General features: G+C 39.4%; 2 protein-coding genes across 3 annotated transcripts; both read left to right on the forward strand.

The window, feature by feature from the left end:
- Positions 1–1,190: 1,190 nt before the first annotated feature.
- LOC136243661 (zinc finger MYND domain-containing protein 10-like) lies at positions 1,191–7,515 on the forward strand. The gene is made up of 17 exons (XM_066035201.1): positions 1,191–1,275; positions 1,335–1,448; positions 1,498–1,540; positions 1,616–1,681; positions 1,725–1,841; positions 2,815–2,868; positions 2,926–3,005; positions 3,054–3,102; positions 3,234–3,322; positions 3,384–3,424; positions 3,659–3,721; positions 3,769–3,851; positions 4,146–4,235; positions 4,694–4,822; positions 5,082–5,203; positions 7,041–7,169; positions 7,361–7,515. Exons 1-17 carry the CDS (start codon positions 1,268–1,270, stop codon positions 7,431–7,433), a joined length of 1,350 nt encoding a protein of 449 aa, XP_065891273.1. The 5' UTR covers positions 1,191–1,267; the 3' UTR covers positions 7,434–7,515.
- LOC136243658 (active breakpoint cluster region-related protein-like) lies at positions 7,512–24,518 on the forward strand. Of its 2 annotated transcripts, XM_066035197.1 has the most exons (20): positions 7,512–7,618; positions 7,691–7,866; positions 8,255–9,846; positions 11,637–11,804; positions 12,911–13,102; positions 17,760–17,867; positions 17,922–17,973; positions 18,034–18,086; positions 18,364–18,477; positions 18,600–18,657; positions 18,867–19,016; positions 20,575–20,699; positions 20,802–20,997; positions 21,247–21,429; positions 21,489–21,691; positions 22,979–23,154; positions 23,255–23,394; positions 23,447–23,581; positions 23,645–23,750; positions 23,997–24,518. In XM_066035197.1, exons 1-20 carry the CDS (start codon positions 7,512–7,514, stop codon positions 24,358–24,360), a joined length of 4,398 nt encoding a protein of 1,465 aa, XP_065891269.1. In that variant the 3' UTR covers positions 24,361–24,518. The 2 variants fall into 2 exon arrangements, with proteins under 2 accessions (XP_065891269.1, XP_065891270.1); XM_066035198.1 differs by lacking the exons at positions 7,512–7,618; positions 7,691–7,866 and adding an exon at positions 7,903–8,139.
- The last annotated feature ends 1,644 nt before the right edge of the window (positions 24,519–26,162 follow it).

Consider the following 26,162-nt stretch of genomic DNA (forward strand, 5'->3'; position numbering starts at 1 on the left):
GTGTCATTCAAATTTCACTTTCACCATTATTATACATGCACCTATTGTTGTACAATTGTGAGAGGGTGCATCATGTGCTTGGTTTTCTGTATCTACCCAAACCTTTCCATTAACAAATGCTGCGGAGAGCCATACCTATAATCTAAAGGCAGTATATAAAATATCTACAGGCAGAAATATGCATTTTATGTGGAAATGTCTCCAAACTGCAGTATTTTAGCATCTACTTTTCAAAATTTTCCTGGGGGGCATGCTCCCAGGCCCCCTATTTGCACGCCTTCGCCCAAGAGATTAGTACCTTGAGTTAACCCCCCCCCCCCCATTTTATAAATCCTAGATCCGCCACTGCCATTTAATTTTGTAAAGCATATTACACCCCTTACATTTCATTATCAGGGATGTATGCAGGAATTTGAAAGGGGTTCTCAATGAATGTTCTATTAGAGTAGTTTATCTTGCTTATTAGCTGATCTATTTTATTAATGCTTTACAGCACAAGTGCTGAAGGTCTGTAGGACACCTGGTCCTACAGCCTGCTCAAAGACTTTAGCTACTTAGACTTTAGCTACTGAAGGTGTGTTTGAAAAGTTGGTTTATTTAACAAACTACAAGAGTTGCTATTGTGTGGGAAACTGCAGCAGTTATTTAACTAAGATAAAGGTTTAGGGTTTCCTGAAACCACCCTGCCTGATTATGTAGGAGAACTTTACTAGAGGTTTGCTTGATCAAGAATCAAGATAATCTAATAAAGCAGTCACCCTAATATAGCAGCCAGTATATCTACCCATTGTCAGACAAAGAAATAAACAAAATGGTTATTAATAATGAAGCGATACAAAGTAACATGATGTATAATATAGCTATGTGGGAAATGTGGTTCATTTTACCAATTTAGAAATTACATGAAATGTATCACTGTATTACATCAGTACTATGAGTAGCAATTATTCATCCCAAGGTTTGGTAGCTAATAGCTGGTCTACTCATACTCAGCTGGGTTTATAAAAAAAAGCCAGCTGATATCCACTATCAAGGCTAGCTCTTACCACCACCCCCAGCACTGGACAGCTGGCAAACTGTTTAGAATATGCTACAAGAGGGCATCAGTCCTTGGAATAATATAGGTCATATTACCATATATGGCCAGTTAATAATGGATGAGCCATTATTGATTGAGCTGTAATGGTGGTCGCTATGGTAACACCTGACACAAAACAAATTTATTTAAAGCACACTCACATGGTTGAATAAGGCAGAGACTTGTATCATGGAAAGGTGTTGCCGCTTTTGTTAGCAGTGTAAGTTGAGTTCAAGACGCACATACATTTTTGCAGGTCAACAGGAGACTCGAGTAGCGGCAATGAACAAGTGTTATTTCCCGCGGAAGCTGAGGCGCACGTGTCATCTCTAGTCAAATTCTCGATCCCCGACATCGGCTGTACACAACAGTTAGTAACCCATCGTATTGTCTTTTAGTGTTCATTGTGTCGTGTTAAGATGGCAGAGACAAAGAGAATATCTTCACAAACTCAACATGCAGGTGAGAAAAAGGAGGGAAGTGTACTGGCTACATGCAGCTGGTGTGATAATCCTGTCTGTTCTATACTCATGTTAGGCGGTGCAGAACGCATCACAACAAAGTGACGAGTTTGTGAAGGAGTTTCTGATATCACACGAGAAGGTGACACACCATAATACTATCCCATGCTAGCTCAGCAGTACAGCTAGGTGTGCTGATCCATGAGTTGATAGCAGTGAGGTTGTGGAAGGATAAAGTGTTCTCACTACTCAGTGAAGGTGGTGGACAAAAGCCAAAGTCAACATTTCCATGTTATGTAGTGGTAGGTGATGTGTGTACATGTGTATGTATAATGCAAGTGCCTTAAGAGGTGCATATATTTCACGGTTCATGATCATCCCCAATGTTACATTTATCATGAGCACATGTGACATGAACCTTGGAAACTATGTGTAAATCTTAGAGATTAGGACTTTGTGCATGTGAAAGAGTTTTTGTTTGTTTATTTGTTTGGATATGAGAACAGTTAACAATGAAATTTCCCCATTTGGAAAGATTTCTTATTACATAAGAAGGACAGTCCATGGATTGCAGACATCAAAATTTGTGACCCAGTCTAGGAAAACCGGTCTTATCGTCCATGTCAGCAGATTTGATTTTTCACCCAGAACACAAAGCTACATGAATAAACTATATATTTCACAATCAAGACTTGAGTGGTCTGGTTTTGCTGGCTGCTTTTCCCAAGCCCAGTGGTGATCCGTACGTGTGGTGTGGGGCCTTAATGGAGCTGTGGTCAGCCCGGTGATAGCTGTATGTGGCTGTACAGCTCTGTGGTGTTGAATAAGTACCTCTGCTGTGAATTTCCTTTCATTATAGCCAATTTGAGATCTGAATGGCCCATCACTTGGCCTAATTCATTCATTCCTTTTCAATTTTTTGAACAGCCTCTTGCCCTCCTTCTGGGCCCCCCTTTTGGAGCTCACCTGATACAGTTAACCACAGTTTAAAAACTATCTAAAATGGTGGGAAACTTAGTTGTTGGCTACTTGCACAGTGGATGCTCTGGAAGGTAAGGAATTGGTATATAAAACGTGTGAAAATTTGGTACACATAGCTTCAACCGTTGGCGAGCTGCAACACACTAAATACTTAAAACTGGCGTTTCTCGATACTTTTAAATAGGCGATAAGACCGGTTTTCCCAGACTGGGTCACATATATGCATTTTAGTTGTGGCTGTGATTGACTGCTGTATTAGAGTATTTTAGTCATCAAATATTCTTCCTCTTGTAGCTCTACCATGAGGCCACCATCATTAACTTACTGGAGACAGTGTTGTTCTACAAGGTGTGTTGTGGGAGTATACATTGTGGGGTTGAGTTACACACATCACCATGGTTACAGGAGAGTGTAGAAGCAGTTGGTGATGTTACACTGGACCTGGTGGACTATTGTCATCAATGTGTCACCTGGTTGATAGCTAAGTATGTGTTACCACAGTGTAGTGTGTACAGTGCTCCATTGTATTGTAGTCATGAAACTGTACCTGTAGAACAGCAAACAACAGATGATACTTTACAGGTAATAGGTGTGAAATTTTATGGGACAAGCAGCAGTGTATGATGTTCTCTGTTGTCCATGCACCGGCCCACAATTTCATTCTCTATAGCTGGAACTTTTGATTACAATCCTTTTGTTTGCTTTTCCATTAGGAGTTGCAGCAGTTAAACTGTACTCTCAACTATGGGATATCGATCAAGGCACTGTCTGTCTTACAATCATTTGTTACTAATTTAGACTGGTGGGTGTGTCCAGTGAACATGTACATATTAGTATGTGATTGTGTTCCAAATAATCTCCAGCCTACCTCTCAGTGTGACAACCCGACTACTAAACACTCATGGTAAGTGTTACTGTAGTGTATAAAGAGATTTCATGGCAACTAAGCCACACGACCATGCACATCTACACACATGAAAATTTGACAAATTATATATTTATCCGACAAACATCATTACCCATCTTTAAACAACAGTTGAAATGATTAATTTTCTCAGTAAATTAGCAACATTAAAATAAATTGTTATATTTGGACAAACATACTACTACTAACTGGTTTTTATATTTCCATCCTCAGATATTCCTGGCTTATTGGTTAGTGTGATGGATCAGCAGCCATGGGTCAGGAAGGACAAGAATGGTAATGTTGTGTGTGACTAACTTGTAACCATGGAATCCCATCACCAGGGAAACTACTCAAGCACATAGAGGGAAAATGGAGGGATGTATCCCCAGCTGATAGACTACAGCTGACCAAGACAGAAGCACAAGTAAGAAACTTACCACATTACCTCGGATTACAGTCCAAGTGTCAAGTAACTTTCACCCCAACCACTGTACGAGGCCGGCATTAATATACAAGAACTAGCATTTACAAACTTCATACCTCAGTGTTATGCTCTCTGTGATGTTTTCCTCAGCATATTACACAGATTCAAGTTTAAAAGGAAGACCACAAAATGCTTTTTGCTGTTTTGTTTATCTTTTTGTTAAGCAGAATGACTGCATGTTGAGGCCCTTAAACCTGATGTGAATGGCACACACACACGCATCACTATCTTCAGGTGTGGATATCACTGTACCAGCTGCTGATGTCACCAGAGTGTCAGAAGAAATATCACCTTCATGCTCACAACAAGAACCACATCATGAGGGTGAGTCAGTCATAACCATCACTGCATGATCAGTTGATTATCTTCATGCATATTGGGTAAATGTGATAAGTTGATCTTGAAACTGCTGTGCTGTTGATAAGCTCATTTTTGTCTATTGTGTACCAACCAGTGAGGTTTTCTGGGAATCCCTCAGCTTTCCTTTTTTGTCTGATAGTGAGAAATTCTTCCAGGAAGCCCCTAGGTGTTCTCCCTAGCATGTCTGTCATCATGTAGTAGTTGTATTTAGTTCTAACAAGTACAGTATTGTGTTATAACAAGTTTGCTATAGTTAGTAAACAGTGTTCAGGTTGTATGCTAATACAGGACAGCTGCAGAATTAAGGACAGAATTACCATCATAATAATTAGAGCATTTAAACATGTTAGGGAAGTAATAGTACTTACATGCATGTATGTGCTATACAGGGACTTGTGTATTGTGTGTGTACATTATTGTAGTTGAGGAGTCACCTGTTGGAGACAGTGGTTGATCAGATTCCACAGCTCAGTGAACTACAGCGTTACCTTGGTCACCTCTCAGTGATGGACCCTCCAGCTAGCTCCAGCAGTGACCTCGTGTTGGAGCAGGTAAGAACTAGTATAAGTTGGCCAGGTACTTTCTGTACAGGGTATACTTAAAAGAGTACCAGTATATGATGACACAATTGTTACATGATGACATCATATTGTCTAGACCCTTCTCACACTACTGTTCACAGATGATAAATGCAGTACTAGTATATAATCTACAACACTTATGATCCAATATCAATAAGTGTCTGCACGTAGTTTTATTATTGTGTTTAGTATAAGCAGGTGTATTTGAACTCTGCTGCATTCCCTGCAGGTTCCTGAGATATACGACCAGCTGGTTAGACAGAATAACAACCAATGGAGGAAAATTGCTGACCAACAGAGAAAAAAGTTATTTTTACCTTCAGACAGTGACCTCCAACAACAGGCAAAAAGGTCAGTGCCACATGTGACTCCTTAGCAGCCATCCTGGTTAATACCTATTTGCCTTTACAACATTTTTGTTGTACATTTGTGTTAAAATTTTTGTTCATTTGTGTTTGGACTCAATTTGCTAAACTCCACCCTCTATCATGTGTGTAAATTATTTGTTGCTTGTGTCAAGGTATAGCGTGGGACTGTCACAGGCCTGTTGCATGGGACACAAGTGTCTATAGTGTAAGCTACAAGTCCTCAACACAGCCATAACAAGAGGACATGCTACCCATGTTCATATCTGTATCAACCTCATAGACTCCAGTTGGAAGCAGCTTATGGGGATATTGTGTAGTGGGTATGTTGTGTGAGAGTGTTGACATTGTACTGACTAAACGTTGATGGTATATTGCCTGCAAGCTGCTTGTAGCAACCTTTTGTTATAGAAAGACTCTCTGTACCTCTAGGTTTTATCCTTTCACAGGTCCCTACTGGGATAGCACTTAGACTGGTAGTAGTGTAGTGTAGATGTGATGTATACACTATCTACATGGATATCCCATAGGCTCTACATTCTACATTTTCTAGTGTTGGTAGTTAACCGTTTTTAGTAGCAAGCAAGCCCCATTTGGTCCTGTACAGGGACCAGAAGCAACATTCTTGTTTTGTTAGTTTGTGTTGAGGGGACCAGTGACAGTCTGACTCTGTAGCTATTTTGTGTTGTGGTGGTGTAATCAAGTTGTAAACATACCATGACACATGCTTGATCAAGTCAAGGCTTCTGTTCACTATGTTATCTCGCAGAGTGTGTCAATAGCTCCCTATACTGTGTGCTAGGAGGGTAAAACTAAATACTGTATAGAGGGAAACTTTGGTGGGGAGGAACTTTGGAGTATTTGGTGATTTGCTACAAACTTGCCAAAGTTTAACCCGCTAATTACTCATGGCGCCTGAGATTAGCATCTTTATAGGTATAGATTGAGCTTGAATTTGCCAATATTTTATTTTGCCAAATACAATTTAGCTTTCTGTTCGCCATTTCCCTCTATATGGTATTGTTGCACAATTACCAGTTAATGTGGCTGTTGCTTGTCTTTTAAGGCTGTTAAGAGAAGCATGCTTGTATAGACTATTTCAATGGGAACAGGTGTACTGATTATCCAGACCCATAACTCTGTCATATGTAACTATATTATCTACCATGACTCCATAAATGTCATGTACTTACATATACTATCTACAATGCTACACTATTGTGTGTAGTGTATTCCTGTCTTAAAGTTAATTTCATTGTATAGGGTGAAAATTGACTTCCATTAAATGGTTTCTATCTTTTTAGAAGGGTTCCACTGTACTAAAATAGAAACTAAATTGTGTATTTCTAGGGTGGTATGATACCGAGAACAGCTATATTGCTAAGTACTGCATTGCACACAAAAGCTACGGTTTCCAAATATTTGAGGAAGGCTACTAAATGGAATGTGGCTTCTGTTTGCTGTACTTGTGGCTCTGCCGTGGCCTCATTTATAGTGATTTAGTGATTTGTTTAATAACCTTTGCGATGTCATTTTAGCAAGAAACTTTGGCCATTAGCTGCTTTGTTTTGGCATGTAAAGAAACATCAAGCAGTGCAAACATTTTTAAAAAGTATTATTTATATTAATGATCTAACTCTTGATAGTGAAATATCATTTGTGTTATAGTTCAAGGGCTACCACATTTGTAATGAATTCTGTTTCTGGCTTAATAAGTATTGTGTAAACCACATAATGTTGGTTAGATTTTGAATTTCCTTATTAGGATGAAGTGTTATCTCTGGGATAGTAGTGGCTTATTGTAAGAAAGTGTTATTTGCTAGGTGGGTGGAGGCTTGTAACTGGGACGTGTTGGAGACGTTATCTGGTGATGCTCCGAAATGTGCCCAGTGTGGACAAACTTCAGCCATGAAGAGGTGTTCCCGTTGTCGTAGTGAATGGTACTGTGGGAGGTAAGTGTACCTGTACGTGTGTCTGTAATGTGTCTATGTGTGTGTGTATTGTTTGTTGTGTATAGTATTGTGTCTTCATGTTTCACTATGTCTGTATTTCATTCATTCATTGTCAGTGCCTGTATTTCACCTGTTGTATTGTATTACACTCTTCCACCTACTATCATATTATCTTGTGTCCATTATTCCAGGGAGTGCCAAGTGAAGCACTGGAAGAAGCACAAGCCATTCTGTGACACCATATCATCCTCCACACCTCACTAATCTCAAGTGTACACATCAAGTGTTTTTAATCTCTCACTGTGTGTATGTTAATATGACACTGATAAATGTGTTTAACAAATGACTCAAGCGTGTGTTACCTTTCACACATTAGCTACAAAATGCGTGGGATATCCTGTAAGAATGCATAAACTACGATGCGGGCTAATTAGAGCTATACTGTTGGAGTAAGTAATCCATTTGTAGAAGACGGAGTTAGTTTACTAGTAATATTTTATACCTTCCTCGCTGATTACCAGCATGGACGTCAACTCACTAAGGTCGCAGTGGGCAGAAACATTCAATGAGCGACTACCTGACGATGTCATCAGCCCGGACTGTGATATTCAAGTAGAAATTGAAAGATGTCAGAAAGTTATTGATAAATTGAAAGCTAAACTACGCCGAGAGGAATTCTTCTTAAACTGGCTGAAGAGTAAGTGAAGTTGTCAAATACAACACATTCAGGAGTTGTTGTCACGAATAGTGTCCCTACATTGTAACGAATCACTCTTGGTTAACGTAGAAGTCGTTGCTGTGCATTTCCAGTTTAACGTCACGCCGATATTTAATTACCTGGTTGTGTTAAAATGGTATAAGTTACAATGAGACGAGTTAGTGGAATTCTTTTAGTTGTACCGAGTCGTTCAGTTAGCTTTAATGACGTCGTCGTCCCTTACACGCTCGCTTAGCTGGCGACTGTTAGGCCGTAAGTGCTAAGTATTGTGTACAAGTCTTCTGTTTGGTATACCTTGTATATGTGTGTGTGTTATGTGTACTGTTGTACATTGTGTGGTTGTTGAGAGAAGTTGGGTATTGTACAGGTCAGCAGGATGAATTAGAACACCGGCATATACCTCGCACACGGTCAGGGGACTTGTTTAATGGTGAGAAACATGACATTGCAGTAGCTGTGGCAGCAAAGAAGGCAACTAAGTTAAAAGAGATGGAGATATCCCGTGCACAAACGTCATCTGCTACAGATGATGATGAGCTTAGCAACCCACATATATACACTAGCAACAGTTCTGGAGAGGACAATGAAATTATTTACCCTGCAGAGGTGGATATCACGTATCACAGTGACCCAGTAGTAGAACTAGCAAGTGAATTAGTGGAGTCTGCTATACAGAGAGCTGTTGCCTTAAGTGAATATGTGGACACTATAATAATGCAGGCAGTTCAGATAGTGTATGAAGAGGAGGTACACAGAGATGTGCTCAGTGATACCCTTAAGTCTCCTCCACCAGCTACATTGTCATGTGAGGTCAGATTTGAAGGGTACAGTGGTGATACATCAAAATCCCCTTCACCAGCTGTTATGCATGAAGAGAGACATGAAGGTGACAGCGACACACTGAAGTCCCCACCTCCACTCCCATTAGTACCAATTACACATGAACACTTTCCTCATCTGCATGATTCACCCACTGTAAGCCGAATACGTAAATTATCAGGGTCAGACAGTTCAGGAGCTAGCACTCCATTAGTAGATGAAAAGGAAAGAAGAGATTCAAAGCAGGCTTATTTAGTGAGGGACAGACCACCATCATTAGATGACACTACAAACATGACTCCTATTGTAGACCTCAACCAAACACCAACGCACTCAAAGGATTTTTCACAGTTGTATACTGAAGATATTGGGCCTCCATCGTTTGTGGTAGAGCCAGACCCTGATCTAGTAGTAGAGACCAATGTTATCCCAGCATCTCCATCTCCATCAAAGGTACTGGAAAGTGCTGGTGAGGAAGAAGACACACTCACTCATCTTAAGACAAGCAATGGTGAAGTAAAATCATCGACCTTGTCTTCATTACAGCATGACAGGGACTCGTTAAGTCCTGAGCCATCATTTACAAAACTAGTCGTTGCCAGTAAAGAAGGCAAGAAAGATGACACGCTGGATGGTAAAATATTTGGCAATTTCTCAATGCATCAGTCGGACAGTATGGCATCCCTATCTTCCCATTCATCTCACAATAAACTTGTTGACCCTGATTCTATTAGTTTGGTGATCAATCAGTGTGCTGAGGGGAACATTTCTGATGATGAGGGAATACTCGGTACTTCAATGGACTCCACATCCTTACTGGATGAGTACCTAGACACAGCATCCCTTGGCTCAACTTTTAACTCTCAAGATAGTAAAGATGGTCTGGTGTATCCAGCCAGCCCTGTTGCCTTCAGGCATAATAAAGAATCCATTGTACGTCGCAGAAATGACTTTGGAAAGTTTGACGAGACGTCTCCAGTGAGAGAAGAGGACAAGAATGGTTTTGCAGAGTTTTCTGAACTGTTTGAGCAAACATTTCAACTGCAGCGTAGTCAGCGTGAGAAGAGCTCATCACCACACAGCAGTAAGGTGGCATCCGTCTTTGTGTTTGAAGGCAGCCAGGATGATAAAGGATCACAGGTTAGTGGCAAGGTCTGTATGCTGTAAACACTCTGTAAGTGTATTTGTGAAATACATAGCATTACCATGTAGCAGGTTGTATGAACCTTGGCTTACAAAAGTTTCTACTACAGCCTAATGTTACAGAGAAAATTGCTCGTGACTCTCAAAATTTTACAGAATTTATGCTGGAGGCTATTTTCACAAAAATTTTGTACCTTGCACATTAATTAGTACTTTAAAATTGTTAAAGCTTCTGAAAGTGCAGTGAGAATAGATCACAATAATTTTGTCATAAGTTCAACCCTCTCCAATTCACTAGTGTGATTACCATGTGCATGTGTTTTTGGTGGGTGAAGCCATAATGTGCTCTTAATAGAATTATGTATGGTTTCTCAGTAACGACCACAAGTGAGGTCAGTGTGTAGGTTATCCTAATTAATGCCACATGGGGTATATTATTACACTATTCAATTTGTTACCAAGACAATGTCTGAACTGTATCATTTAGTGAGCAACCAGTTACTATTTCTATAGTTACAATACACAAATTGCTGCATAATTAGTGTGTACAATGGAACCCGTCGAAATGGAAAGTTGAAAAACCCGAGTACCTGCGTACTTCACACAAGTAGTCAAGTGTACTTTAGCTGTGCTTGAAATATCAGGACTGTGAGGGCACCTTTTTAATTGTGACAATTGTTTGGCTTAAAGGCAACCCTATCATCCTGGGTCATTAAGTAGAAATAATATATAAACTAATCAGACTACTTATATTGCAAACTACAAGTTGGTAGCTAGTTTTGTGTAATTATCAGCAAACTAGTGAACTTTTTATAACCTTGCACAAGATGTAGTGGATTGTATTCCATCCACTTTAGGTTTCTATTCAAATAACTTTAGGTATAACAGTTTTGCTGTTGTTCATATAACCACATTTTCCAGTTTGCACAGTTATTTTTTTTATAAATAACATCTGTCTTGTTTACAAGAAGGAAATAATATGCACTCCAAACAGTCATCCCACTAGCTGTGCTGTCTATCTGCAACATTATCAAAGAAGATTTTTTGACTTAGTCATTGTCATTGACACATGCCATCGAGAATCCTTCACTGGCAGTGGTTCCTGCCTTGCCATCATACATGTAGTTGACAGTGAATATTTATATGTGGCTCTTCCAATGTAGTGGGATTCCTAACATTGGATTATCCCTTGGGATTTGTATGCCCATGCCGTTGGCTTCCAGCTCTTGGTTGTATATGTATCAATTAAATCCCTCATATTACATATTGGTTACTGAGTCATTTACCAACATACTGCATGCATGCTGTCACTGCAATAAAAATCTGTCTCAACTGTCATGGTCAATTGATAATAAATCTGCACAACAAATGCCAATGTGTATAATAGTCGCATGAACTGATTTCCAGTTCGCCTGATCATGGTTGGGGGGGTGCAGTTAACCTCGTTAATGGTAGGTCCACTTTTATGGAACCAATGTGACCCTAATAATGATGTGGCCTTAGTAGTGAGGTTGCGTATAGTAGCAGATCCCTAGTGGTATGTAGTGATTTAACCCTTTATGTTGCAAGAGAAGTGATGCTGAAGGAGATCCCCCGGGATCCTTTGGCACCTAGAAGGATCAAGTTATCACCTGGTGTGGATTTTTTTTCCGCATTAAAATTTTAGTGTCAAGTTTCTGACATCTCTGTTGTACAGGAAATTTTCCTTTAGCGGGCTAGCCCTTATTAGGATAGTGACGGAAAAGTGACCACTATGTCAAAATTATTTGTGCACGTTTTATTTCCAGTTCTCAGCTCCAATACGGAGACGGGGCATTCGAACATCAAAGAGTTTTCAGATCCGACGTAATACAGTTGTGGAGGAGGGAGAGGTGCTCATTATTAGAAAACTGGTGGTAGCTGGGATTGTTGCCGCAGAGAAGTCCTATATTGAATCTCTCAATGCTTTAAAAGAGGTACAGTTTTATTATGTGGATTGAACTTTGAATGTTGTGTGTATATTTGGGACATGAATATCTATGCATACAGTGGGCACATTGAAAATAAGAAACCTAAGTGACTTACATTTAGATAAGGTCTCAAGGCACTGTATTGCAGTAGTTCTGCTGTATTTCGTGTCACATTAGTAATGATTCTTGATAAGCTTGTAACAATGAAAAGATTTGCAGAGCATTTGGCAGAGTGTATTTCTCTTATTGTTTCTGTCCTTCAGTTTAATGCATATGCAATGTGTAGTACTCTAAAACACATCTTGTTCAACCACAAACTAGTACAGAGCAGGGGCTGTACCTTGCTACATGTATGTTTATCAGAATGCTGCAGTGTCATAGTGATCAATTAATTTATTGATAGTTTAATGATGTAACTTGTACCATCATTCCTCCCATGCCAGTGTAATCAACACACCAGTAATATTCTGTCTCACAGTATGGCAATGTTCAATGTTACATACCTAATAAGTTTTGTTGGCTGGTCGGTGACTTTTAATTTACAGATTCCTTCACCATGGATAATTTTAGCAGCGTATAGTATTACAGTATCTCAGGTGTACGATTACTGCTGCAATTTCTTCAGTTGCACTCATTTCATCAGTGTCAAAATTGTTTTTGTTTAACACATGTGATTACAACATCACAGGTGTTGACATCACACAGTAGTTGTGCAGTGGTTATAAACTATTTGGAGATACTTTTCATTTGTGCAGCTCTTCTGGTTCATGGCTTGTGATGAATAACTATGGTGCAGCCTTAATTTTTAATTGCCAGGTGATGCTGGATCCCATTATGTAGAGGAAACCATTTCAGTATCATTCTCTGCCTTAAGTTTCCAGTAGTAATCCAGTCTGTATAAAATGCTCTGTAGTGTTTGGCTTCTCCAAGAAGTTGAGCTGTGTAGTATTGTTATCAATTCTTGCATATGCATACATACATGTCTGCATAACACACATATATACTGACACACGCACACACTAGACATATATACATGTGCACATTGAATGTACATAATTATGTACATGCATACACACCAATGTACAGTATGATAAAACTTTGCTATTCTACAGTATTATCGCAAGCCATTGGTTGCTGTGGCATCAACATCACAGCCGATCCTCACTGAGAGAGAAGTGAACACAATATTTTTCATTGGGATTGAGGAGTTACAGCAGCTCCATGTTGAGATCTACCGCATGTTGGAGCCCAGGGTACAGGGGTGGAGCCCCACTGTCTGTGTTGGTGATGTCTTCATTGAGTTGGTATGTCACTATATATACATGTAGGGCTTACGTATGTATGTGTGTGTGTGTGTGTTTTTTGAGTGTGTTGTGTGTATATATGAGCAGATACATTCGTCAGTAATTCACAAGTCCATTTGGTTCTCATAACACGTGGCACAATGCTAATGGTAAAAAGTGGAATTACAGAATTCTGGAGCGGAACCATGCGAGTCATATGTGCGAGTCTTTGTCATGGCGCACCGAGCTGGAATCAACAAAGACATGCTGGAATGAACAGAGATCGATTCTTTGTCAGTAGAAAAATGCATCATGACTAGAATAGTGTGACAGTTTCCTGTCTGGTTTGTCTGCTGTGAGTTCCTTTGCTTTACTGTTATCATCCACTTTAACAGGACACTGTTTTACTGTAATGTAATATGCTAGAATGAAGATACTACTAAATATAACCCTAATCACCCTGCCAATGCACCATGCTAAGATTCCTGTTCGCTTGGTTATATAAATCACGTGATTCAAATGACGGGTGCTGAATTCCGCATTTTATCAGTAGCCATGGCACAATACCACATGTTATTAACCAATTGTAATTGGAGCTCTAAATTAGTTTATTAATGTGGGAAAATAATTATACTTTATCACATACAGTACGTCTATAGTGATATATTATAGCCTATACAAGTACAAGTACACAAAAAAATTTTGAATTTTCAACTAGAGTAGGGACCATAGCACATCTACACTACTCTAGCTTGTTTCAGTACTTTTATAGGTGTGCTATGGTCCCTACTCTAGTTGAAAATTCCAAAAAAAAATGTATACTTGTTTGTTAATAACCCATTGACGGTTAAATTCTCCGGGACCCCTGGCCGAATTGCCGAATCGCATCATACTAACCGTCCAGTACACAGAACTACTTAGTAACCATATATCTAAATACTCGCTATAAACTAAGGAGGTCAACTGTGCTGTTTTTGTTTACATAACAGTAACCGCAACAAAGTTATCAAACAACAAAGTCTAACCTTCGGTAAAAACCAGTCCGAACAAACAACGGAATCCCAACTAGTTATTTACTAAAGTGTATTACACTCCAAAGAGCTATCTATACAGTTTACTTACAGTGCGATCCATTCCACAGCTGGTTTCTTTGTGATTTGTTCCATTTCTGCTGTTGTGCATGTGTATCTGCACTCATGTCCACCATGCTACATCTGGGATAAAGCAACCGACTGTCGACTTTACCTGTCTCCATCGATGTATAACACTTTCTTTGTTATCAGCTACTAGGTCACTTTACACTATTGCATAACAAACACGCACTAGTCCGGGAAGGATCTGGTTATCCCAGAAACGGGACCTCTATTGGCATGTCTGTTTCAGTACTAGTGCATCTTGCTATGAAATGCATTTTACAAGTTATAGCAAGGCTAAAGTTTATTCTATGAGTGAGTTATGATGTCATGCCACCATATGGTGGCAGTGGCCGTTAGTGGGTTAACTTTTTTTTGTAAAAAAAATTATTATGACTGGTGAACCCACACATACTGCATCAAAAGAAAGAAATGCCGCATGCCCCAGCTATTAATTATCGTCTGAAAAGTGAAATATCCATTATGCTTCATTGTTAGCTATCTTCAACCCGTTACAGCATTATGAATCAAGAACTGTTCGAAAAGCACCTCTGCAATCAAAGTAGCCACTATGAAAAATACAGATGATTTCCATTACGAAGGGAAACCATCACGCGCTACCGCCAAATTGACACCTTTCACTGTCAGCAAAGATGAATAGGACACAAAGGAGTTATGCTTGTCTGAAGTCGTCAGTCAGCCAGTCCGTCACTAGAAAATTCCATTTTATAAAAATTTTATAGCAACTTGTTGAAAGCGTTTTGGGTCGATCTGAAGGCTTGTTTGGGTTTTACCAACAAAAAGAATGGCGCCAGGCTTATTATTGTTTTGCCTGAACGTGCACCTCTAGTATCAATTTCTGAAATAGCGAAGTAGCCATTACACTTCGTTTTCAGCTATGTTCAGTCTGTTACACAGTGTTACAAACAAGCTAGGAGAAGGACCTCTGCAGTCAATCAGTCACAATGGAAAATTCAGACAATTTCCATCAAACGTAGGGAAGCCATCACATGGTGCTATTGTGAATTGACACCTTGTGCTGTCAGCAAAGATAAAAGGGACGGACATAGGTAGGCCCATGGAGCATACATTGTATGTACTTTGGTATGCCAAAAGGCACCAGTCGGGCTGAAGTGACGTCAAACAGTGAAAATATCAAGCCCGTAGCCTTTAGGGCTGGGAGATTATATCGATTATGGGATTAATCGTGATTGTTTCTGAACATCGTGATGTTGAGATATGTATTATAAATAATCTTGATGTTGTGACATCACATGCAAATGTGTATTAGTAAATTCAAAATGGTGTCACATATTGTTGTGGAGGAACTCAATCTGGAAAACAAGCCTACACTTCTGAGACAGTTTATTGTGTGAATAAAAAAATAGCCTACCTGTTAAAAACCATTGAATTTCTATATAAGGATACTATTATTCATCATATTAAAATGTATCTGCTGATGGCCTTAATTATAGTTGTATGCAATGTCACCTTTTTTCTTAAAATAAATCATTAATAATAAAATTGTGCAGATGCAATGCTAATGACGCATGTAAAGTTACATAACATCATGATTGTTATCATAATCGTGATATGTCACATCTGACAATCGTGAAAGTAGCAAAATTTCACAATCGCTCAGCCCTAGTAGCCTTAGACGTTAACGAGTTATGCTTGGCTGAAATCATCAGTCAGTCAGGCAATCGGTAGAAAATTCGTAGCAACTTTTTGAAAGTGTTTCAGGTTGTACTAAAGGCACTTTTGGGCTTGGTTATACCTAACCAATACTGCCAAGGTGCCATGAAGGTAGGTTTAGGGTGGTACTGTAGGTTTGCCCAAACCTTCATAATCCCTAATATACAGTACTATCGTACTGTATGATAGCAACCTTTCTTTTTCTTTTTTTGTGGTACAGAGTAGGGGTGGGCTAAGATAAGACATTGTCTCTGTAGTTTTATTTCCTAGGTTATTATTATCTGTACTGTTAGTGTGGGATGAGTGGTAAGATTTCATGCATAGCTTATATAATACACAGATACACTGAGTATCATGCATTAGGTAAAGCACAAGAGTATTGCTGCAAATTTACTTTACCTCTGTAAAACACTGACTTGGTCTCACCAAGATTAATAATAAGAGAGGAGAGTGTCTAACGCTGTATAGGCCTGTAATAGATGATTGCGCAGAAGTTAAACGGCTTCCTTTCCGTGTAACGTATAGGCTTCTAGTATTTGTTCGTTTCCTAACCGCAATTAGTTTAGCCGCACCGTGATGAATCCTCGAGAATATTCGAAGACTGAACTAAACACTGAGCTGGTATGTACAGGGAACAGTGCTCCTTCAATTGAAGAATGCTCAAAGGTAGGGTAACATGGCGAAGCAGTAAAAATTCAAAGTGATACTCCGCCTTTGGTTCAGTGTTTGATTTCTCAGACGCTCTCCCCCAGAGTTATCTTCGAGGTTAACAGCCACACTTCTTGAGCAACAGAGCGATGCTCTTCGTGGTGAACTTGAATATCGAGTTGAACGCACGCCCTTGTGTCTGGGATAGCCTTTGTGGTTATATGCGAAAATATACTAGCCAGTCTGTACGTTACACGGAAAAGAAGCCGTTTAACTTCTGTGCAATCATCTATTACAGGACTATACGGCATTAGACACTCTCCTCTCTTACTATTAACTCTTGGTCTCACTTTATAAACAGAGCTCCTGTTGTGTCAATGAGTGTAGCTTGGATTTCATTTGTAGATTAAATTTGTTGTAGTGTCGGTTGGTTAATATGCATGTTTTGGTCACAAAACATGTCATGATGGTGTACATGCATACATAGCAAAGTGGAATAGGATTACAATGTAACTGTACACAATATCACAGAGTGTTGTCCTTATTAGGAGATTCTAGAGGTTTGGCTGAATATAAATTGTCGAGGTTGTGGGTAGGTGTCTTAAATAGAAAGGTAAACACCACATTTTAGGGGATTCTTTTGCTTTGTATGGAACCAGCATTAACCTGCATCTTGAGACTAATCCACATAGTATTATATTGAAGTATTATAAAGCTGTTCATGTGAGTTACTAAGAATTTTGCTGAATAGTATGTATATAGTACATAGAATTGAAACAGCTAATGAGTTGTTAAATTCATTGTTATCTTAAGTTGATTACGTTTGGCTACTTGTAGAAATGTTGGGTAGCTTTTCTGTGTGCATGTGCTTGGGGAGGGGGTTGACACTGAAAGCATTTCTGTGGGTTTTTTTGTGTTTTTTTTTAATATCACTGCCCTGTTTTAAATTTAAAAGCAATATTTGCAAGGATGGAAAAGAGCCAAGCTATCACAAATCTCTGAAGTTTGATGTGTCGCTTCACAAAGTGTTAAATTGTATACATGTAATAGTTGTACCATGGGGCTTGCCTGATATGTACTACGCAGCACTTCTCATCCTCAGCCCTGCAACATCTCACTTGAGTGTAGATATCACTTGGGTCCATAATGTAATCAATATATTGAAGATATCATCTTATTTACCATCCTGTACATCCACACAGTGTAAACACCTCAATCTTTACAAAGAGTATGTTGAGATGTACAGGAGGTCACTAGACTGTCTCAAGAAGTGTCGCAGTGACAATGTCAGCTTTGAGAAGTTCCTAGAGGTCAGTGTTTATATGGTGATGTGTTGGTGTGATTGGTATGGCTTCTTCCTGTAGGACGTACACAAAGTGTTGGCTAGAGAAAATCCTGAGATGTCTCAAATACAAGGTAGGGGTGGTTCACTTGATTGTTGATGTATAGTGTGTTAATTTAATGGTGTCATTACAGATTTACTACGAAAACCAATCGACAGACTCCAGAGTTATTCATTAGTGCTCAACGTAAGTGATACCTAACTGTGTTCACTTTTGACTCCTGTGTAGCCTTTATCACTTTCTATTGAAATATTAAGGGCTCCAATTCAGCACTCAGCCAAGCCCAAACACCACCTATTGGCATTGCATAAGTTTCTAGGGCTTGTAAGTTCTTTTCAAGGAAAGGGTTGCATGTTGCTTGCATGAAAGCCCTACCAGTTTCTCTGAAATCTGTCTAATGTTTATGTGCTGGAGATATTTTTAAAGTGCATGCTGCAGTATACCACTATACTAATTACTGTAGGACTTGTGTCAACACACTCCGGATACTCATGATGACTATCAGATACTAAAGGAGTCACTTAATGTCATGTCTGACTTCATATCCAGCACACATGATCCATCATCCTTCAGAGAGGTGCCGGCACATAGCCAACTGTGTTTGTTTATAATGTGTTTAATATAGTGTAGTGTAGTGTAGTGTAGTGTGTGTGTGTGTGTTTTGGTACTATTATATTATGTGGTGTACTTCTGCTGTAGTTGAGTGGAGGCTTCAACAGGGAACTAGTCAAGGATGGGTTAATGGTGGAACTGAGTGGTGAGTATGGTTGCTTCACTTGCTTGTGTAGTAAAACAATGAAATTGGGAATAGAGAGAATTTAAAATTGTGCTTGATTGACTGACAGTTTGAACATGTACTTTAAAATATAAAAAAGCTTATTCTGAACCTGTGCACCAAGAAATTGGTGCTGGAATTTTGAGGAACTTGCATGTTGTAGTGTGTAATACTTACTGCTCTGTTTACAGATGGGATCCGCAAGATGCGCAACCTTCTGCTGTTCCACGACATTTTGGTATGTGCTAAACAGAAGCTGAGCAGGAATCATGTCAAGTTAGAATACAAGTGGTACCTACCACTGGCCGAGCTGCAGTTTCATCCATATGCTGGAGCTGAAAGTGAGTGGGTGGGGCTTGTAATGATGTCATCATTGAGGAGTGGGGCTACTAGTAGCTACCTCTATTGTGCAACAATGACATCCACTTAACAGACTCGTCAAATCCTTTAAACATTCTTTATCCAAATGATTATGTCATTGTGATGTGCTCCTAGTGTGTAAAGGTGTAAGGAAGATTAGAAATTTTACATTTGGGTAGGAAGTAAAAAAGTGTAACAAGGGAGGTCATCTACACCTGTAGTTATACTAGTTGACATTTAATCCCTACTTCAGTCATGTATACCCTGTCAATAGTATAGCCATGACTGAAGTAGGGATTAAATGTCAACTAGTATAGCTGCAGGTATAGATGACCTTCCTTGTTTCATTGCTTATTATTTCTACGATCCCTACTCAGTAGGACTGAGGCAAATAGTTTGAAGCTTCATTCAGTTTTGCTACATTCGGATGTGGCCGTACCCCTCCAAAGCTTCACTACCATGAGTTAAACCAGCTGCACAAAAATATTAAACAACGGATGTACCTAGAGTTATAACAAAGTGTAGGAGTTTGTACTACACTGTACACCCTAGTAACGTTCATTAATTATTGACAAAACATTAGTAACAAAGCTTCGGAGCTTTGGTAGCACTTCCAAAAGAAGCTTTGAAGGGTATATTTGTACATTCGTTCCAGCCCTACTACTTAGATGTAAAATTTCTTATACTTGTTTGTTTACATAACAATTCATTAGAGGTTCAGAATGCATGCATTGTAGCTATTGTGGTTGGCAAGTTATCCTTGGCTAAAGGTATCAGTCAGGCAGTCAATCAGTAGAAAATAATAAAAGACTTCATAGAAGAGTTTTAAGATCACTCTGAAGATTTGGCTATGCTTAACCTGGTTATGCCTAGGCTGGTGTTTGCATGATATTTTTGAGCCCAAACCTCTCCATGATCTCAACTGTATGATTCTTATTATTAAGAGGCCATGCTGGTAGCTACCCAGATGTGAGGTTCCACTACAAATTTCAGAAATCTACAATGTGTACAGAGTGGGGCTGTTAGTAGTGATGGTGTAATGTTTACAAACTTAATTACATAATTTCTGGTGAAAAGGTTTTTACTGTCTTTGTGTACATCACATTCTTACCACTACACATTCTTACCACATAATACATAAGCAATGTACGCCAACCATTCACAAAAGACATACGGTATCAACTATTTGTAACTGGCTAAGCAAAACGCCACCATGTTTGCAAAATTCTCTTTTGCTTTAGAGACATATTTAAATCCACTAAAGTACAGAAATTTATGGTACATAAATAATTTATGTACATTTTAATTGCTTCACTATGCAGGCTTAAATTAACTCCATACATTTGAGGGCACATGAGTTACAGGCACTTGTTATGATGTGGTAGAAATAAAGGTCTTCATTGGAATATATAGCCCTTGTGTTTGTGCACACAGAAGAGTATAGGAATAGCACTATACAGATTTACCTGTTCATGGTGAACAGATTGAGCCAAGTCCTGACTTTGATGTGTTGATTCACATGTCTGTAATGATGTACAGGTACCAACCGACAGCCGGTGAAGGTAACCAGTGATACTGAACTGTCTCTGCTAAAGTCAAAGATTGCCGAGATCAAAATGCAACTGAAACAAGAGAAGGCTGGATCCCTGCAAGTGGATGGAGGGGTGAGTTTGGCTACACTGTAGTCTCTATAGTGGGTGTGGCCAGTAATGAGAGGGACTACACAAGGATTACATGTGTGATTTTTTTGTGTCCTTTTGTTTCAGAGGAAAAGATTACGGAATATGCGTCTCTCTCGGCTCACCAAACGGCTAGAAGAGTACCAGATTGCCCTGTGGACGGCCACACCCAGTCTACCACTACGATTGTTTGGCAAGAACAGGAAGAACTATGTGTTCTTAGTTCATACTGAGGACACCAGGGAGTCCTGGATCATGGCAATAAAGAAAATGCAAATAAAATGTAATATGATTGTGGTAGTGACTGTGATGATGTGACCCTGTATGGTAACTTTGTGTGTTAGTAATAGAAACATTGAAACTGTTGATACAAGCAACTCAACATTGCCATCCCCCCACCTTCATGTTTATTGTTAGAGTGATAAGAACTTAATAGAATAGTTATTGTCTCCATTCTTGGATTATATCAGTGTTGTAGTACACAGATTTACCATGTCGAGGTTACTATAGCAACCTTTTATCTTTATTATAGCCAATGACATCACACTTACAAATTTTGAACTGCAAGATTTACTGAGCCGGCAAAAGCTGAAGCATGTTGACGAGTTATCAGATTTTGATAGTGACATGTCTAACGAGGTAGTTGAGAAGGAGTACCTGACTGGTATACTGAGAGCTCACGTGATCTCTGCTCAAGGCATCAAGGGTAAACCAGGTGAGCATTAGTTAGGTTATCATACAAATGAGGGTTGATAATTGTTCCTCTCCTCCCAGCTACCTACTGTTGTCTAGAGGTAGATGATTATGGAAGGTTTGATCGCAAGGCTCGTACACCGGTTGCTAATGTGGAAAATGATGTGACTACTTGGGATCAGGCTTATGAACTTGAGATCCATGGTGCCCAACAGTTAAAAGTGTACATCTGTTTCAAGAGTTTCCGTGTTAAAGAGGAGACTATCGCCCGAGGATCATTGTCTGTGAGTAACCCCTTATTTGTGTCATATAATATGGCCTACAAGCATGCTAGTAAGTACACTTCATTTTTCAAGGTGGTGAATGTTAGCTTCTGCATTGTACTGGCATTGAAACCAAAGCTCCTACTAAGTTTCACACAAGATTTTGGGTGAATGGTAATGTAGTGATTGAACATCATAGGAAGTAACATAGCTGAAAAGCATGTACATGAGCATACAATAGTAACTCTGTACAGCAAACATACATTACAGGTTTTTGCAATTGAATTTGTCGCCTTTGTGATTGAATTCGTTCCATTTGCAATTGAATTTGTCGGTTTTGCAATAGAATTCGTCCCGTTTGCAATTGAATTAGTCAGTTTTGCAATAGAATTCGTCGCGTTTGCATTACAATTTGTCATAAACAAAACAGCTCCAAGAAACCAACCGTTCATTAAGAGATGAATTATTTACGCCATGGAGAGTTACGCTTGAGACACTAGAAGGTAATTGGAGCTGGTAGTACGCGAAGCTGATAGCTGTCTGACAAGTTAATTAGCTTCTTTTTTTTAGCTTGCTCGCGAGTGACCACACCCATCGCGAATGGCACAGTAGAGTTTGGAATGTTGCTGGATAGGCTGTAGAGGAAGAAGTATTGCCTTATAAAGAGTTGTTTACTACTGTTGTACTTGAACAAGCTCTTGTAGCAGCTGCTACACCATGTTTTCGTGTTTTCTCCAGCTGCCATTCTTGTTATGGCGAATTTAACTGACGAATTCAATTGCAAACGGGACGAATTCAGTTGCAAAACCGACGAATTCAATTGCAAACGGGACTAATCCAATTGCAAACGGGACTAATCCAATTGCAAAAGTGACGAACTCAATTGCAAACGGGACGAATTCAATTGCAAAAACCTGTATTAGGGTGGGATTGTCTGCAAGGGCCAGTTAAAGCATATGATTAAAATATTTCTAACAGAATAGTCATCTAATCAATATACTCTAATAGAGCAGTCACCACCACGCTTACAAGAGTTGATTAGCATTCTTGGCTATAACAAGCTACATCATTTATGAATTTAAACCTGCATGACAGAGTAGATACTGCTGTTGCTAGTATTTTAAGCTGTGAGTGTGAACTGTGAAATTTGGGATATATACTAGACATTTGACTTCTAGTAAGTATTGTTATGCATAAATAGCATGAATACCCTGATTGTTTACAATAGTAGTTTCATTGTATATCATAAACTACTGTGATTTCTAGTGTTGTTGATAGACATGTGTATGCTTGTCTTTTTCTATATAGTTACCAGTGGGAGAACTAAAGAAAGGTCGTAAGGTCAAGCCTACTCTAAAGATGTACCCTCATGGTACCCTACAACTTGTATTGCAACATTTCACCAGCTCAGCTGCTGCCTCAGAACCTCGAACAGTGATGGCTAGTTCTGGAGTATTCAGAGTTCCTCTTTCTGTTGTCACTGAGTATGTGTGTGTGCGTGCGTGCATTCCGTTCGTGCGTGTGTATGCTGAATGTGTAGTTAGCCTTGTTATACTGATTTAATGATGGTTGTGTTGCTTGTAGGAGAGAGAAGCATGATATTCCTCTTATAGTACAGACATGTGTGGATGAAGTGGAAAGACGAGGTATGGATGAGACCGGCATCTATCGTGTAGCAGGTGTGATCAGTGATGTAGAAGCACTGAGGAAAGCATTTGACTCAGGTAACAGCCCCACGGTACTTTACTGACCAGCCACACCTCCTATCTGTTGCAGATTATTTGCAAGCTCAACTGTTATGTGCTGAAACTGACATCCATGCAGTAGCTGGACTACTAAAGAAGTACTTCAGAGAAATGCCCGACCCTCTTTTCACTAATGTTCTCTACCCTAACTTTGTTGATGGATTGTGTAAGTGTACTGCATGATCTTCTCATGCAACATGTATTAATTAGGGTATTCTATATACTGTAGCACTTAAGGATCATGAGGCTCGTGATCAGTGTCTCATCACTTTGCTCCACTCATTGCCACTTCCACATTTTCACACTGCCGTCTACATTTTTGAGCACCTTAAAAGGTAACTATTTTTGCTTGGAATAATTTGACTAGTGTGTGCGTGTGTGTTGTGGAATTCGTATTACAGTGGAACCTCAGTTATCCGGACCCAGATTCTCGGTTAACCGAACTACAGAAATGACTGCTCTATTAGAGTAGTGAATGTTCAGACTTATGGACCACTCCCGGTCCCAAAGGGTTTGGATAACTGAGGTTCCATTGTACGTGTTTTCCCTCAATACTGGCAACTCTCTAATCTTTTCCACAGAGTGGCTGAGCATTCTTTTGAAAATAAAATGACACTGGGTAACCTTGCCACTGTGTTCGGGCCTAACTTAATCCGCCCGGCTTCAAGCCATGGTGACATGACCCTAGAGTCATTAGACGTCATGTCACAAGTCGGCGTCCTCCACTACTTCCTCACATTACCATCAGAAATGCTCGATTCATCAGCATGGAAGCGTTCGTCACCAGCAACCTTACGAAAGAGAATTAGGAATTTGTCTGACCAACCAATGAGTGCATCGCCACGAGCGGCAGATAAGGCTAGCAGCTTGACAACTCATGTAAACAAGATACAAAGGAGCCAGAGCAGTTCAACACCGATAAGTGAACTACAGTCAACAGTGTAACTACAGAGTGAATGGTTTTTAATATTACAATATGTATAGACTACTATATCACAGTTTGTGTCATCACATTTTTGTACATTATTATTCATTGTCATCTATATTAACACACTATTATTATAATTGAATTGAATTTTTTAAAATTGTTTCAACTTATGTAAGCTTCATGTATGTACAATAAGAATGCAGCATAGAACAGTTTGTTCTGTGAACTTATGTAGAGGGTGATTGAATTGAAAGAAGGCATGTGACAACTTGTTCGATAATACTATCAGCCAACAGGTCACTATGGTAGGCATACATTTTTTGTGTTGTGTATATAACAGTAGTTGAAAAGTTAAAACAGATGACAAATGTCAGGTGTTTGGCCCAAGATATAAGAGCACGGTAGCAATAATTGGATGTTGTCATGAAGAGAGTTGAATATATATAATTATACTACAAACAGTACAAGATGCTTTTCTCACATGCAGTTTAGATTATAAATATATGAATGGCCAAAACTAACCTTCTTGGAAAAGGCTAGCTAAATGTGTTCGAGGCATGTGGTTTTGTTTTTTATCACAGCTGCCTATTTGTTACTTCTTATAAAATAGAAGTTAGCTATGTGCATTATAATTATAAAATACCCAGAATTTTGGGAAAGGCTATAATGACAGTTCAAACTACCTCCTCATGGCCAGACGTACATGCACAAGATGAAAACAGCTAGTACTCTAATATAACAGTCAGCTAGTTTAATGGGACCTTTACAATCCAAGATTGCTTTTTCTGTCAAATGAATGTGAGGGTGCAACATTTGGGTACAACTGTTTCTACTAATTTGCTTTATTCCTGTAGAAACAGTTGGCCAAATGTTGCACCCTCTATATGCCACGGGTTGCGTGGTTGGTAACAACCACGCAACCCATGGCATATAATAAAGGCTAGCTACCTATATACTAGTCCCCTTGGCAAGTCCCTGGGCAGCATCAGCAGTGTTCACTATATCAACATATATCTCCATGGCCATGCATGCATGCACTCAGAAAGTGCAAGCCTATCAACCTTATAGAATATCATCATCCAAGCAGTCATCTGGATGCAGCCTATAATGCACTTTTTACAGCCTATAGCTAGTATTCAACTATGGCTCCATTGCCTTGTGTAGTGGTGCATAGTTTTTTTTCTTCTGAAACTCATAATTATCATTTTTCATGAAACATTGCTAATATGTTGTTACACATTTATAATTTGAATACACACAACTAGTCAGTTGATTTAGCAATCTTCTATGACTGCAGTCATTCCATTTCCCTCCTGCAGTTTTCTCAGGGTGAGTTTGCTGTGCTTTAATTATAATGGGTTATCCCCATAAATAAATTACCGGCAGTCTATAAGAGGCGCTTGGAGAACATATTTTCTTTAGCGCGTATTAAATGGAGTGTTTAGTATTAGGCGCAGAAGGAAGCGGTAAATCCTTGTTGCTCAGGAGACTGAAGTGGCTATCACAGCAACTGTACAAAACTAAGAAAAAGTTTCAAAAGTTCCAGGAAGTCCCTCCAGCGCCTCCAACCATCCCTACAGTTGGGACAAACATAGAGGCGCTAGAGATAGATGCCAAAAGGAAGGTGACGATTCGCGAACTGGGCGGAGCGATGGCACCAATATGGGCGAACTCGTACGAAGACTGCTGCAGTGTAGTCTTTCTCGTGGATAGGAGCAACACCACCCGTTTGGCCGCTACTACCATGTTGCTTTTAGAAGCGTTATCTGCAGATGCGCTACAAACAAAACCATTTCTCCTAGTGCTAAACAAATCTGAT

This window comes from Dysidea avara, chromosome 13 (assembly GCF_963678975.1).
Source record: "Dysidea avara chromosome 13, odDysAvar1.4, whole genome shotgun sequence".
Classification (NCBI taxonomy): Eukaryota; Metazoa; Porifera; class Demospongiae; order Dictyoceratida; family Dysideidae; genus Dysidea; species Dysidea avara.

Bases quoted from the DNA above. Each gene is read 5' to 3' on its own strand.
- LOC136243661 (XM_066035201.1), top strand. The intron at 1,682-1,724 runs GTGACACACCAT...TCAGCAGTACAG, and splicing joins TTCTGATATCACACGAGAAG to CTAGGTGTGCTGATCCATGA. The intron at 3,425-3,658 runs GTAAGTGTTACT...TTCCATCCTCAG, and splicing joins CCGACTACTAAACACTCATG to ATATTCCTGGCTTATTGGTT.
- LOC136243658 (XM_066035197.1), top strand. From the start codon at position 7,512: ATGACTCAAGCGTGTGTTACCTTTCACACATTAGCTACAAAATGCGTG. The intron at 21,430-21,488 runs GTGAGCATTAGT...CTCTCCTCCCAG, and splicing joins AGGCATCAAGGGTAAACCAG to CTACCTACTGTTGTCTAGAG. The intron at 23,395-23,446 runs GTAACAGCCCCA...TATCTGTTGCAG, and splicing joins GAGGAAAGCATTTGACTCAG to ATTATTTGCAAGCTCAACTG.